The following is a 13459-nucleotide window of genomic DNA, read 5'->3' as shown; positions in this document are numbered from 1 at the left end:
ACCAGATGAATAATAGATTATTAATTACTATAATGGCTTAAGTAATAAATAATTCTTTGCCATAAGTGTGATGAATATTTGATGATGTCTTGGGGAGTACGGCTTATTTTACCGATTATGTTGCTATTGTCGTTTAGCATTACGCCGTACATCAATATCAACTATAAGACGTCAACGATGATCCGATATCAAATAGGAAAAATTCAAGTGAAAGAGCAGCAACTTCGGAAATGATCAAAAGTAAATCTGGTTTAGAATAGTAAATAAGTGTTTCCTTAAAATACATTGAGCTGTGTCTTCTTGATTGTTTGGCCTGTATTTTAGACTTAGTAACCAAAACCTGTATGTTATCCCCTCTGCGTCCTTCTTTTGTGGAAGTCAGGGCTCTTATTGAGGAGAAATATGAATGGAAAGGCCCCACCCTCCCTCAGTTTGTCTGAGGCTGTCGGAGTGACAGCTGGGACCTGAAGCAGCCAGACAGCCCCGCCCTTTAATGCTGGCCAAATCTGTGGACCACTTGGACAAGCCATTACGTTTCTTTACATGTGATGGTTATTGTAGTATATTAACAGTCTTGTGAATGTAAGTTCTCTTCATGTATGTGACTTAAGACAAAGAGTGCACAATATTAGTGAGAACATTGTTTTAAAGATGGCTGGTTTGTTCAGTACAAGAGAAACTGTGCAAGATTTCAACCCAGTTCATAAACAAATCCATTGTGGACCTTTGTTTAGGTTTAAATTAATTCCTGACAGCAAAGGGTTAATCCTTTCAAGTCTAACAAGTTTAAGGAACAGAAAAAGCCAAAGGACTCTCTCATGTCAGTACTTCAAAAGACCAGCAGGGGACACTGTTCCGGCCCTGGTTTCCTCTCAGGTCAGGCTTCACTCCAAAGTTGTTGTTTTTTGTTGTTTGTTTGTTTTTTGAGGGTTGTTAGATGTTATACACTACAAACGGCGGCTAGTTTTCCCTCTCAGAAATGCCCAGAAATATCTGGGCTGATAGATAGATAGATAGATTTATTGATCCCGAGGGAAATTCAGGCTGTCTACTATAACCTGTGGTATTTCTTTCTGTTTATTTCCCATGAAGATAAAACTGAAATCTTCTGAAACAAAAAATACATTAGACATTAAAAGCTTAGTATTCTAACATCTGCAGCCAGATGTGTCGGCCTTGGTCGTCATTTGCCTTAGATTCTCCTCATTTTATCAATGTAACTGTGTAAATACTGTAAATACTCCAACTGACTGACTGCGACTGAGTGCCCTCTGCTGGAGCCCGTGCAGACTTGATCGGTGCAGCCCGTGTATCGTTGCCAGTCTGCTCCGTGCTAACCACGTGGTAAGTTTGTGTGTAGCTTGCTCAACGGTCAGCTTAAGTATTTGATTATACTGTATGTTTTAGCAGTGTTGGAGCTTCAGGTCACAGTTCGGAGATTTCTTCATGTCTTTGAGTGAAACGTAAGTAGGAACAACATAATGAGCTTTCCTAAATACTATTGTTCATTGAGAGAGAACCTCACATTCTTATAGTCTGGATTTAAATAAAGGCATTATTTTCAAAGTCAGGAATTCAAGTCATCCTTAACAAATCATTATTTTCCACTGTTATTAATTTCTTTTCTCAAATACTTTAGAGCTTGATTTTAAGTTCAAGTTTTCCTGGCGCCTGTAACCATAGCGGTTAGTATGTACAAAGGCTTAGTCATCAAGAATGGGTGGCCTGGGTTTGAATCCATCCTGGGGCTTCCTTCCTGCATATTGTTCCCCACTCTCCCTCTCTCTCCTCATATTTGGACTTTTTCTCCACATCTCTGGAATAAAAAGCCCCAAGAGGGAAAAAAAACAATAAGTTAACTGTCAACTCAAATTTTATTGATCATTTTAGTCACTGAGAAACAACCAGAATCATTTCAGTTTTAATTTCATTACATTATATTTGTCCATTAGAAAAACAACCTTAATCTATAGTCGTTTACATGAACTCCTTCTTGTTCACTGGACGGATCATTAAACAAACAAAGATTGAAGGGCTTAGGGTTAGGGTTAGCATTATACAATATAAACCAAGAAGCTGCATAAAACTATGAGCATCCATCTTAAATGAAACCAAACACAAAGAATCACTTTAAAATATGATGAAATGTTACTAAAACCAAAAAACATTGTTGTCACCAAGTTAAAATCTAACACCCTACCAAGTCTCCACACACACGTAAATACTTTTCTTGTACTATAAGAAATCATGACCATGTGAAATGGATACCATGAACAAGTTTTTAAAAAAGACTGTAGACTCCGAGCTAAAAACTAATGTTAGCATGCTGATATTCTTCCAATTCTAATATTAATGAGTCTCATGAGTGGTTATGTCCACCTTCTACTTTATGTGGAACAGCAAGCTAACATTTCCCAATAAACACTTAACATGTAGTACAGATGATAATGATGGAAATGTTGTTTTACACAAATGTTCATATAAAAAAGGATGTAAAAACCCAGATAAAGACGTCAATCATAAAATACTGAATACTGTAAATAAGTGGAACATAATTCATAAAGGGCTGATACAGACACAAACTGGTTTTACTGAAATGATCTTTGAACATATAATTTGTCAGATCTCAAACACTTGCATCTTACTGAAGACAACGAGGAGTTAAAATAGATAAACCTCATACATGTTTTATATCCCACAACGTAGGTTACACTTTGGCACAGTTCGGACATGAAAAGAAATATTTAGATGTTATATTTAGCAGCATACTTGAGTCCCTCTGATTGGTTAATCCATTCAATATGTTGGATATTTATTGTCTGATGTAAAAAAATAAAGAGAAGGGAATGATTAGAGTATAAAGAAGCAAAGACTTTTCTGCCTCAGCATAAGGTGCAAAAAGAAGGTTGATACGGGTAAAGAAAACGACTGAGCTTGTAGATGATGATAGAGCTTCATAAAGTTAAATGTGTAGACTTATGAAAGATTGGACTATAAAGAAACAGCTTGGAACTTTCTTACTCCTTCTTTTCAGCACAAGAGAAACTCTTAACAGAGCTCTCTCTATGCTCCCTTCTGTCTCCACACTTTCTCTCTGGACCCTCCCGTCCTGTTTAACCTGCATGGGTCTGTGAGACAGAGACAGCAGCACACGACTGCTAATATACATCTAAACTACTGAAGTCTTTGACCAATTTCTAATCTCGAAGTTAAGTCTGTTGTTTTTCTTTTTAGGCCACAGAAAGTTATTTATCAGATTTGAAAAGTCTTGTTTCTCTTGGCGACGACCCTTCATTTAGATGCCTCTGACCGTACAGCTTCACTGGTTCCGACGACGGATAGCGTCTCAAGGCTTTCTATGATGATGTTATTAGAAAGATTTCAGAAGGTCTAGATTTTAATCGTCACACCTGACTTCTTCAAATATGAACAAAACGAGTAAAACATGAATCATGAGTCTAGATGCTGCTAGAATCTATGGCAACATTTTGGTATCTCTCTTCCTACTAGAAGAATTTGTACATTCAAAAAAGACAAGATGTGTGTTATTATGGACCTATCAAAGGTCTAAGAAAGACTTGGTAAATGTTTTTGTATTTCTGTTTTTCATTTTCTAAAACTTGAACGATCATAAATGATAACATAGGTGTTATTAAGAACCTATCAAAGGATTAATTGATGGTAAAAAAAATTGTATTCCTCTCTTCTTTATCATTTAAATGATCACTAGTTAATTGTCACAAACTACTCTTTCATGTTTGACTCCTTTTGAGAGCATTTTTCTCCCTGTTTCTTTTATTACCTGTGAGTAAATCTGTTCTGTTATTTTGTCTGCTGCTCAAATGAACTAATAAACTAAACTAAACTAACATTCAGATCTTCTCCCCTGGTTGCTCCTGTAATAGCAGTGATAGTATGTTTACGGTAGCTGGCATAGTAATGCAGACGAACCAGCTTGAAGCTGAACAGCAGGATAGAGGGGCGTATTGAACTTTGTTTTGAAGGTATAGAGGCGGGTTTGACTGTCAGAGTACGCTCTATAGAACGACAAAGTGCCAGCCGGCCAATCAAGGTACACTCCCACCCGACTATAACGTGAACTGTGGGAAGGAACAGGGAATCTCTCGTCACAGTGCAGAACATAACAACCATCATTAGAGCAACGTAGAATCCAGAATTCATCGTTTGCATCCCCTTCCCTCCCACTGGTTTTGTACGTTAACCCAATGCTGAAGGGCTCCGGTGCCTCAATCTCAAAGTAGCTCCTCTCGTTTAGGCCCTGTTCACACAGGACCGGTTGGAACTGATCCAACATGGCTGCATCAGGGGGATTCCCCTCCTGCACTTCCCAGGTCGCCTTTCTGTTCCCTTCAGATAGAGTGACATTCTTGCTGGCTGTGTTGGGATCGAAAGAGAGCTGCTGGGCATCTGAAAGTCAGAAAACATTTTATTTCAACAGCATAGTCAGATAAGGCTCACCACAATTACCCAGCTTGGGATCAATACATCTATCTATCATCTATCTATCTAGACAGAAAATAAAACACAGCAGCTTTTGGTCACAGCTGGAAGCACCAAGTACAGTGTTGGTTGACTCAACTTCAGTGAAGGGACAAAGAAAAAGTCATGGACCTTACCTCCACAAAGGATTACAAATTAGTCTTCATTCCCTTTACCTACATTTTCTACTGTTTGCTATAATGTTGCTTTGAGGAACTACAGAGCATTTAATCTTGGTTGTATTGTTGTAGCTCTAAAGATGTTAGATGTCTTCGGAAACTTACATTTCTTTAATCCTGGTATCATCCTTTGAATTCCACCATGATCCACTCTGTGAAGAAAAATAAGTAAAACTTTTTTAAGAACAGTTTTAAGTATCTAAAATGTGTATTGTTTCAAAACAACAATGTCCTGGTGCTGTTGTCATTAGGACTCTGAACATTGGAGTTCTAGTGTAATAATCAGGCTGGTTGTCTGAAAGTCAAACCACACTACTACTATTGTAAATATTCTTCTTATTATTATTATATCCTCAAATTTTGGCACAAACTCCTCCCACAGCGTTTGCGCCACGCACACAAGAAAGGCATCAAAACGAGCGGCTCAGTCATGACATGGGTGTTATTACTTTGTGGAAACCTCTGGCACATGGTTTGGACACAAATCGAGTTTAAACGACAAAAATTTGCCCCATTCAAAGTCGATGGCAAAAATTCAAATCCTCAAGTGTAACTGCCAAAAACTTCAGTTTTGGAGACAGATTTGTAAATCGCCATCCTGAAGTCATTGTTGCTCGCATATATAAACAAAATCCATCATTATAAAGCTCTGAGTGTCCTCTCACTCATAAAACAAAAAGTAAAAACATAAAATGTTTCAGTCTCCCAGGGGAGGCGTTTGTTTGACAGTCACCACATACACACACATTGGCCTCTCACTCTAACTGACCTCCAGAATTTCACAGTTTTCACTCATGTTTTAAAATCACCACTGTGGTCTCAGTCTGAATGTTAAATACAAATAAAATACATCAAAACGTGTGCCTATTTGTTCTGTCGCTCACAGTCCAAACGGATCGGTGATACCATGTTTAGTCTTTAAGATATTTGAGGTTTTGCGAGCAGTGGTAAGCCCATTCAAATACATTGATGGAATGTTCTGGCAGATCAAAGCTGAATGTCAACCAATCAGTGAGAAGCAGGTGTTCAGAGTTAGAGTGATGACATCATTTGAGCGGGACCATAGCAGTGTGACAGAGTTCTGTCTTAGCTGTTAGCTGACTACAGTTAAACAGTCTTACTGCAGTATAACTCAGAAACACAGACGGCAACCACCCTCACAATTTCTGCTGGAATTGTCGAGTTCTAATCTACAATCTGTTTAAAAATGCAATAGAGTGGAACATGTCCTTGGTGGTGACACCCTTTTGAAAGATTGCACTCCGTCAAAGATGTTGTCAACAGCATAAAAAACACTTATCCAGCATTCACATGTAGTCAGTAAACAGATGAGGCCTGCACAGAATGCCATGAAGTTCAGGGTTGGGGTATTAGGTGTCAGGATATTACGCAGCTCCCTCAAACAAGGAGAAAGCACAAGTCATTGGACAATGAATTGGTGGTTATGCTAGTCCGTCTAACTCTTTGTTTTTCCAATGCTGTCAAGAACGCATAATCTACCTACTGAATGTCTAAATCCATTTCAAAGAAGAATGACTTTGATCGTTGACATTAGCTTCTTCTCCATTCTGTTGTTGGTCAAATGTACACTTTCTTATCTTGTGAGTAAAATAAGACTTGAGCTACTGTTACGTTCATTGTCCGACTAAGTGCTGATGACAGTATCCAGTGGCATACTAAATCTGAAAGTGAAAAACTTTAACTCAAGATTCATAATTACTTGACTTCTCTGAGCTTGTATTGTTGATCTTCTGTCAGCTTGTTCAGCTTCTTCTCGCCTTCGTCTCCAAGATTGTTGTAGCTCAGGTCCAGCTCAATCAGATGAGAGGGGTTGGACTTGAGAGCTGAGGCCAGATGATCACAGCCTTCTCCTGTAACCAGGCAGCCTGACAACCTGAGAAAACAGAGTGCTTTGTTTGTTAGCATGCACGGTGGGAAATAGACTCTTTGAACCAATATAAGAGAACCAGTGTGAAGAAACTTGACTGTACCTCAGTGTCTTCAGTTTGCAGTAGTGACTGGACAGTCCACTACAGAGCAGCTGTACTCCTGAATCTTTCAGGTCATTGTTGCTCAGATCAAGATCTCTTAAGGGCATGTAGGGGAACTTGAGACCAAAGGCCAGGTGTTCAACCCATTCTTCTGTCACTTTGCACAGTGCTAATCTAGGGATGGAAAACATGATGAAGGAAAAGTTCAATCATTTATGGATGAAGTTAAATATATGTAAGAATGTAGTTTTTATCAGGTTTGGGAAGTATTAAACTTACATAGCCTTTCTGCTGATCCTCACTGCTGGTATCAGTCTCCTTCTTCCTTCATCTGTTGTGTTGAAACTCTTTAAGTCCAACAACTCCACATTATCCTTTGACACCTGTAGCATGTATGCCAGCGCAGAACAGTGCAGGGGAGTCAACTCTGTTTTGGAATGATTTGGCAATTTGAGGTATTCCTGGATTTCATCTTTGACTTTGTTATCCCTCATCTCAACCATGGTCTGGAAGATGGTGATACAAGTCTCCGGAGGAAGGGTCTTCCCTCTTCTCGTCTTGAGGTGAGTTAAGATGTTCTTTTCTGTATCTTGGCTTGGGTCTGGGGATTTCAGCAGACACCGAAGAACTCTACGATTGGGTTCAACCACGAGGCCAAAGAGGAATCGCATGAAGAAGTCCAAGTGGCCGTTCTTTTTCTCCAGCACTTTCTCAACTGTCCGCTTCAGAAGATCAAGTAGGCTATGTTTTTTGCCCTCAAGATTAAGGAAGTCGCTGAGATCTTCTGTTTTCTGGTTTGTGAAACAGTCATACACATACAGTGCTGCGAAGAACTCCTGTACGGTCAGGTGCACAAAGAAGAAGACCTTTCTCTGAGAGAAGACCTCTTCTTCCCGTAACACTGCGTTGCAGAATCCAGAGTGGATGATTGCCTCTTTTAGGTCAAGGCCAATATCTTCAAGGTCTTCATCGTAGAAGATGAGGTTGTTCTTCTGCAGCTGGATGAACGCAAGTTTGCCGAGTTTCAGAAGCAAGTCCGTGTTTCTCTTCAACAGCTGCACTCTGTTTTCCTCTGTGTTCTCATAGTATTTTCTATTTCTACGTATTATCTGGGCACACAGGAAGTGTCCCATCATCTCTGTAAGAGTTTGAGGGATGTCGGCCTCCTCATCTCCTCCAAAGATCTCCTTGAATAATACAGCAGAAATCCAGCAAAAGATCGGGATCTGGCACATGATGTCGAGACTCTGCGATGAGCGAATGTGTGAAATTATTCTGTCAGCGAGGCCCGAGTCATGACTGAATCTCCTCCTGAAATACTTTTCTTTTTGGAGGTCACTGAACCCTCTGATCTCTGTAACCATGTGGATAAACCTGGCAGGGATCTGATCAGCTGCTGCCGGACGGGACGTTATCCAGAGTTTAGCTTTCGGAAGGAGGTTACCCTTGATGAGGTTTGCAAGGAGATTAGCCACAGATGTGACTGCCGTGATAGATTCTACCTGCTTGTTCTTAAAGTCCAGCTCAAACCGACTTTCATCCAGGCCATCCAGGATCACTACGACCTCAGCTTTCACGAGATCCTCTGGATTCTTAAGCTGGCGGAGTGCAGGGTGACTTTCAGTCAGAAGCTCAAGAAGACTTTTGTCATTTTTACTCAAATTGATCTCTCTGAATGCGATGCAGAAAATGAAATCAAAGTCCTGGTTTTCTCTCCCTTCGGCCCAGTCAAGAATGAATTTCTGCACAGAGAAGGATTTTCCAATTCCTGCCACGCCCTTCGTCAGGACCGTTCTCTTCTGTATTGGTCCGGACGGAAAGTTAAAGATGTCACTGAGGCGGACCGTATTTTTAGGGGAATCTTGTTCTGACTTTTGTTTGATACTTCTACAAACACGTTCTTCATGAGGCCCTTCACTTTCTTGAGTGGTGATCACAAGTTTTGTGTATATGCTGTCCAAAGAGCTCCCAGGGTCACCATTACCTTCAGATACCGTCTTAAACTTGCTTAGCATTGATTCTTTAAACTTCTTCTTTTCTGCCAAAAAAGGGCTGGTCCCTGTAACAATGAAAAAACATTTAATTGCAAACATTTTTACTTTGATAGAACTTATCAACAAGTACCTTTGTTACACAAAACATATTGCTTCTTAGGCCAAGAGATCCCAGAACACAACACTTACCTCTGTATCCCTTGATGTCTTTTCTGGGTTTCTTCCCACACGTCTTGCAGGAGTATTCTTCTGTTAATTCAGACTGGTCTGAGTCGACACACTGTTTGCATGACCAGTGTCCACAGGCGAAACGGACCGGATCCCTTAAAACCTCCATACATACTGAACAACTGGACGACTCCCCAGTCAGCTGGCTGTAGGTATGAACAGGAAAAAGGAAGTTGTCAAAATGGGTACTGCAGTCCAAATTCAAAACATTTTAGAGTGCTGTCTCCCCCCGCCTCCTCCTCTTTAAACCGCTTTATATATATTTACCTTGATATGTTTTAACATGAAATATATTTTCTATATTTTACAGAAGAGGTGAAGTTTAAAAGATCCAATATAACTTACAGAATCTTTTAATTTACCTTTGTTTGTCCTGGAAATTCATTGGCTGGTACATGGAATCACTACTCTTCAGAGAAACAATGCTGGGTGCTCAAGATCTCTAAAATAGGTTTGCACTAACGCTGGTGATCATAGCCTTGTTTCCACCAAGCGGTCCGGTATGGATCAGTACAGTTTGGTTCGGTCAAGCCTGATCCTGTTTGGGTTTCCACAGCCACCCGTGCCCTTTCTGGCAGGCTGTAAGCCGGATGCCGATAGTCACGTAAACTACGTAATACAGTGACATCATCGCAGCATGACACAGTGTACCCCACTAATAAGGTCAACAAATAAGAAAAACATGACGATAGAAGACATCCAGCATTTCATCGACTTTGTCATTGGCATGTGACTCTTTGTTACAAAACACTATCAAGCTTTGTTTACTGTAGCTTCAGTGTTTAGCCAGCTCTGCATGTGGTGGACACTGTAGCTTCAGTGTTTAGCCAGCTCTGCATGTGGTGGACACTGTAGCTTCAGTGTTTAGCCAGCTCTGCATGTAGAGACACTGTAGCTTCAGTGTTTAGCCAGCTCTGCATGTAGAGACACTGTAGCTTCAGTGTTTAGCCAGCTCTGCATGTGGTGGACACTGTAGCTTCAGTGTTTAGCCAGCTGTGCATGTGGTGGACACTGTAGCTTCAGTGTTTAGCCAGCTCTGCATGTGGTGGACACTGTAGCTTCAGTGTTTAGCCAGCTCTGCATCGGTCTGTAAACCTTTTTTAGGTCAGTCCATCAAATAGTCACATCCTTACTTCTGCGAGCTGAAGAAGACTCGAGACTCTAAATATTTTCCAGGTTATAAAGAGTACATTTAATTACCTTTGTTTGTCTTTGTGACCAAAATCAATCGGCTCGAACATGGATAAATCACTCTTCATAGAAACAACGCTGGGTGCTGTGGAACTCCCTCTCCACTTTCTGTAAGAACAAATAAAATGTGTCAAGATGCCCAAAACATGTTTCTGTTAACAGTGAATGTGACTCTGAAGTTCAAGATGTTTAACAAGGACTGTAAAAAACCAGTATAACTTCTAACTTCTCTCCATGTTTCATCTCCAACATTGATCCTAGTTTGAGCAGCTTTCTGCTGCTGGAGCTTATTAGAAACATGCAGATGTTAAAAATAACAGAGGTATGAAGACGTCATCTTAATCGAGCGGGCACAGTGCAGCTTCCAGAGAATCATAAATGATAAAACTGATTTCACTTCTTTAACGCTTTTTATATATATTTACCTTCATACGCTTTAATATGAAACATATTTTCTATATTTTACAGAATCCTTTAATTTACCTTTGTTTGTCTTTGTGACCAAAGTAAATCGGCTCGAACATGGATGCATCACTCCTCATAGAAACAACACTGGGTGATGTGGACTCGGTGTCACTGAAAGAACTTTAAATAAAAGAAAAAATGTAAAACACAGAAAACTGATTGTTTACACATGATGGTATGAAGAGAGCCACAACCCTTTTTACAGTGTATCCACCCCCCAAATATCACACTTGCTCATTAATGATTGGCTGGAACTGTACCTGATAAGTTCAGCACTGACGCTGATTATAATAATAATAATACATTGAATTTGAAGCGCCTTTCAGGTCACTCAAGGACACTACACTACATCAAAATACACATTAATAAAGTGAACTAGAAAAAGGAAAATCAGTCAATCAAACAGGATTGGCTGTTCAGACTCTCTAACTTTAAATCAATCTAGAAACAGACAAAGAGGTGGAGCTAAATCTTCGAGGATTAATATATAACTCTTACACACAGTGTTTAAAATGGGTACTGCAGTCCAAATTCAAAACATTTTAGAGAGCTGTCTCCTCCTCTTTAACCCTCTTTATATATATTTAACTTGATATGTTTTAACATGAAACATATTTTCTATATTTTACAGAATCTTTGAATTTACCTTTGTTTGTCCTGGTAACCAAAATTCACTGGCTCGTACATGGAATCACTACTCTTCATAGAAACAATGCTGGGTGCTGTAGATCCCCCCGTCTTCTCGCTGTAAGAAGATGAATAAATGAAACAGGATCTCTAAAGCATGTTTAACAGTGGACAATATGACTCTGAAGTTCAATATGTTTTAATCATAGGCTGTAAAAAGACAGAGTCTCAGAAGTTGCCGTGTTAGAAATGCTGCCTCAGTCTAACTTTAAATAAATATAAAAACAGACAAAGAGGTGAAGTCTAAAAGATCCAATATAACTTACAGAATCCTTTAATTTACCTTTGTTTGTCCTGGTTAAAATTCACTGGCTCGTACATGGAATCACTACTCTTCATAGAAACAACACTGGGTGATGTGGACTCGGTATCACTGAAAAAAGTTTAAATAAATAAAACACAGCAAACTGATGTTTTACACATGAAGGAACAAGTTTGAATGTAATGAACAACTTATGAAATACTTTGCAGATTCTATTGAAGACTCCACTTTTAACCCATCTTTAATGACGGGCTGAAACATTACCTGATCAGTTCAGCGCTGGTGCTGATTGGCTGTTCAGACTCCTCAGAGGGAGGAGCACTGAGCTTCCTCCTCTTCCTCATCTTCTCAGCCATCTTTGAGAAACTTTATAACACTAAAGACCAAACAAGGAAAAATGAACACATTACACAGGGAAGAATGACAACTAAAACAACATCAAGAGATCTAAAGTCATAATACAAACTAAATAAGACCAAATCTTGACACTTGATGTGTTATGATTAACCTTTGGAATAAGCATATTAAATGTCACCACGTTGATTATTAAACCTTTGAGGCCTTAACACACCTTAATCTTACAACCTTTAGACTTCAAACTCCAACTTCTTCATTTTAATTGAATGACAAATATACATAACGAACCGAATTAACTTGAATTACTGAGGTTAGGATTTATTTCAACATGAGAGGAAAGCACTCAAACACGGACAGACACCTCAGTAGGCTTCTCTGACAATTTTTTCTTCACAAAAATATAACATGCGATCACAAACAGTGACTTACGTAAACCTGACTCCAACACGTCAGTGTCCTTGATCATATTTTCACAAAAAAATCCACGGACGCCACATTTGGGCTCACGGAAAACAACTTGGAAATCCTCAGTTTACTTTCGGATTCGATGCCCCGCCCCTAACTCTCTTCTTCTCTCTCTCACTCTCTCTGTCTCTCTTTCTCTCTCTCTGTGTCTCTCTCTGTCTCTCTCTCTCTCTCTCTGTGTGTGTGTGTGTGTGTGTGTGTGTGTGTGTGTGTGTGTGTGTGTCTCTCTCTCTCTCTCTCTCTGTGTCTCTCTCTGTCTCTCTCTCTCTCTCTGTGTCTCTCTCTGTGTCTCTCTCTCTCTCTCTGTGTGTGTGTGTGTGTGTGTGTGTGTGTGTCTCTCTCTCTCTCTCTCTCTCTCTCTGTCTCTCTCTCTGTCTCTCTCTCTCTCTCTCTCTCTCTCTCCTCTCTCTCTCTCTCTCTGTCTCTCTCTCAGCCGCGTTAATAAATCAAATAAACTTATGAGTTAGTTTCTTATTTGAATTATAAATTTATTATATTTTTATTATATATTATACATTCACTCATATCCTCATATTATATTAAATTATAAATTCATATTTGAATTTGAATTATCAACATCTAAATTTAGAATGAATCACTTTTAAATCTTAAAGGAAACTTACCAAACTCTCTGTTTAATCTTCATGAGACATCCACAAATTGAACATTAATCCTGTTGCCCATAAAGAATGAGCCACATGTGGGCTCTCTGACGTTAAGTCTGAAGCTCCGCCCACACAGGAAGACACGGACAGGTGCCAAAGTTAAAGGAAGAGGAGGAGGTGAATTCATAACAGTAGGCTAATGAGTGATCAGATAGATAGATAGATAGATAGATAGATACTTTATTGATCCCGAGGGAAATTCAAGGCATCCAGTAGCAGTATACAGACAGGCAGGACACAAGACATTAGTTACAATACACACCCACTGCCCCCCCCCCCCCCCCCCCCCCCCCCCCCCCCCCCCCCCCTCCTCTGTATTTATGTGTAAAAACGTTCGTTTTTCTACTTTTATGTGATTAAAAGACTGTTTTTGAGTCATTCAGGCCCACCATGTTGTTGTGCTTACCACTAACGCAGTAATCATCCACTGGGACTGATTCTGTGTAACATGAGCGCCCTCTGCTGGGGCCCGTGC

General features: G+C 39.8%; 1 protein-coding gene across 1 annotated transcript; it reads right to left on the bottom strand.

The window, feature by feature from the left end:
• Positions 1 to 3784: 3784 nt before the first annotated feature.
• On the bottom strand, positions 3785 to 12375 carry LOC306841086 (NACHT, LRR and PYD domains-containing protein 3-like). Its single transcript, XM_079370740.1, has 12 exons — positions 12284 to 12375; positions 11762 to 11873; positions 11519 to 11608; positions 11195 to 11293; positions 10567 to 10668; positions 10093 to 10191; positions 8854 to 9038; positions 6950 to 8729; positions 6671 to 6844; positions 6400 to 6573; positions 4785 to 4831; positions 3785 to 4428 (listed from the first exon to the last, which is right to left on the bottom strand). Exons 2-12 carry the CDS (start codon positions 11851 to 11853, stop codon positions 3920 to 3922), a joined length of 3351 nt encoding a protein of 1116 aa, XP_079226866.1. The 5' UTR covers positions 11854 to 11873; positions 12284 to 12375; the 3' UTR covers positions 3785 to 3919.
• Between the last annotated feature and the right edge of the window lie 1084 nt (positions 12376 to 13459).

Source organism: Symphodus melops (assembly GCF_947650265.1).
Source record: "Symphodus melops genome assembly, chromosome: 20".
Lineage (NCBI taxonomy): Eukaryota > Metazoa > Chordata > Actinopteri > Labriformes > Labridae > Symphodus > Symphodus melops.
Note: the sequence above shows the minus strand (reverse complement) of the source record. Positions and strands in the feature narration are given on the sequence as shown.

Coding starts and splice junctions, on each gene's coding strand:
- LOC306841086 (XM_079370740.1), bottom strand. CDS start 11,853: ATGGCTGAGAAGATGAGGAAGAGGAGGAAGCTCAGTGCTCCTCCCTCT. Junction 11,294..11,518: donor TTTAACCAGGACAAACAAAG/GTAAATTAAAGG, acceptor ATCTTCTTACAG/CGAGAAGACGGGGGGATCTA. Junction 10,192..10,566: donor GGTCACAAAGACAAACAAAG/GTAAATTAAAGG, acceptor TTGTTCTTACAG/AAAGTGGAGAGGGAGTTCCA.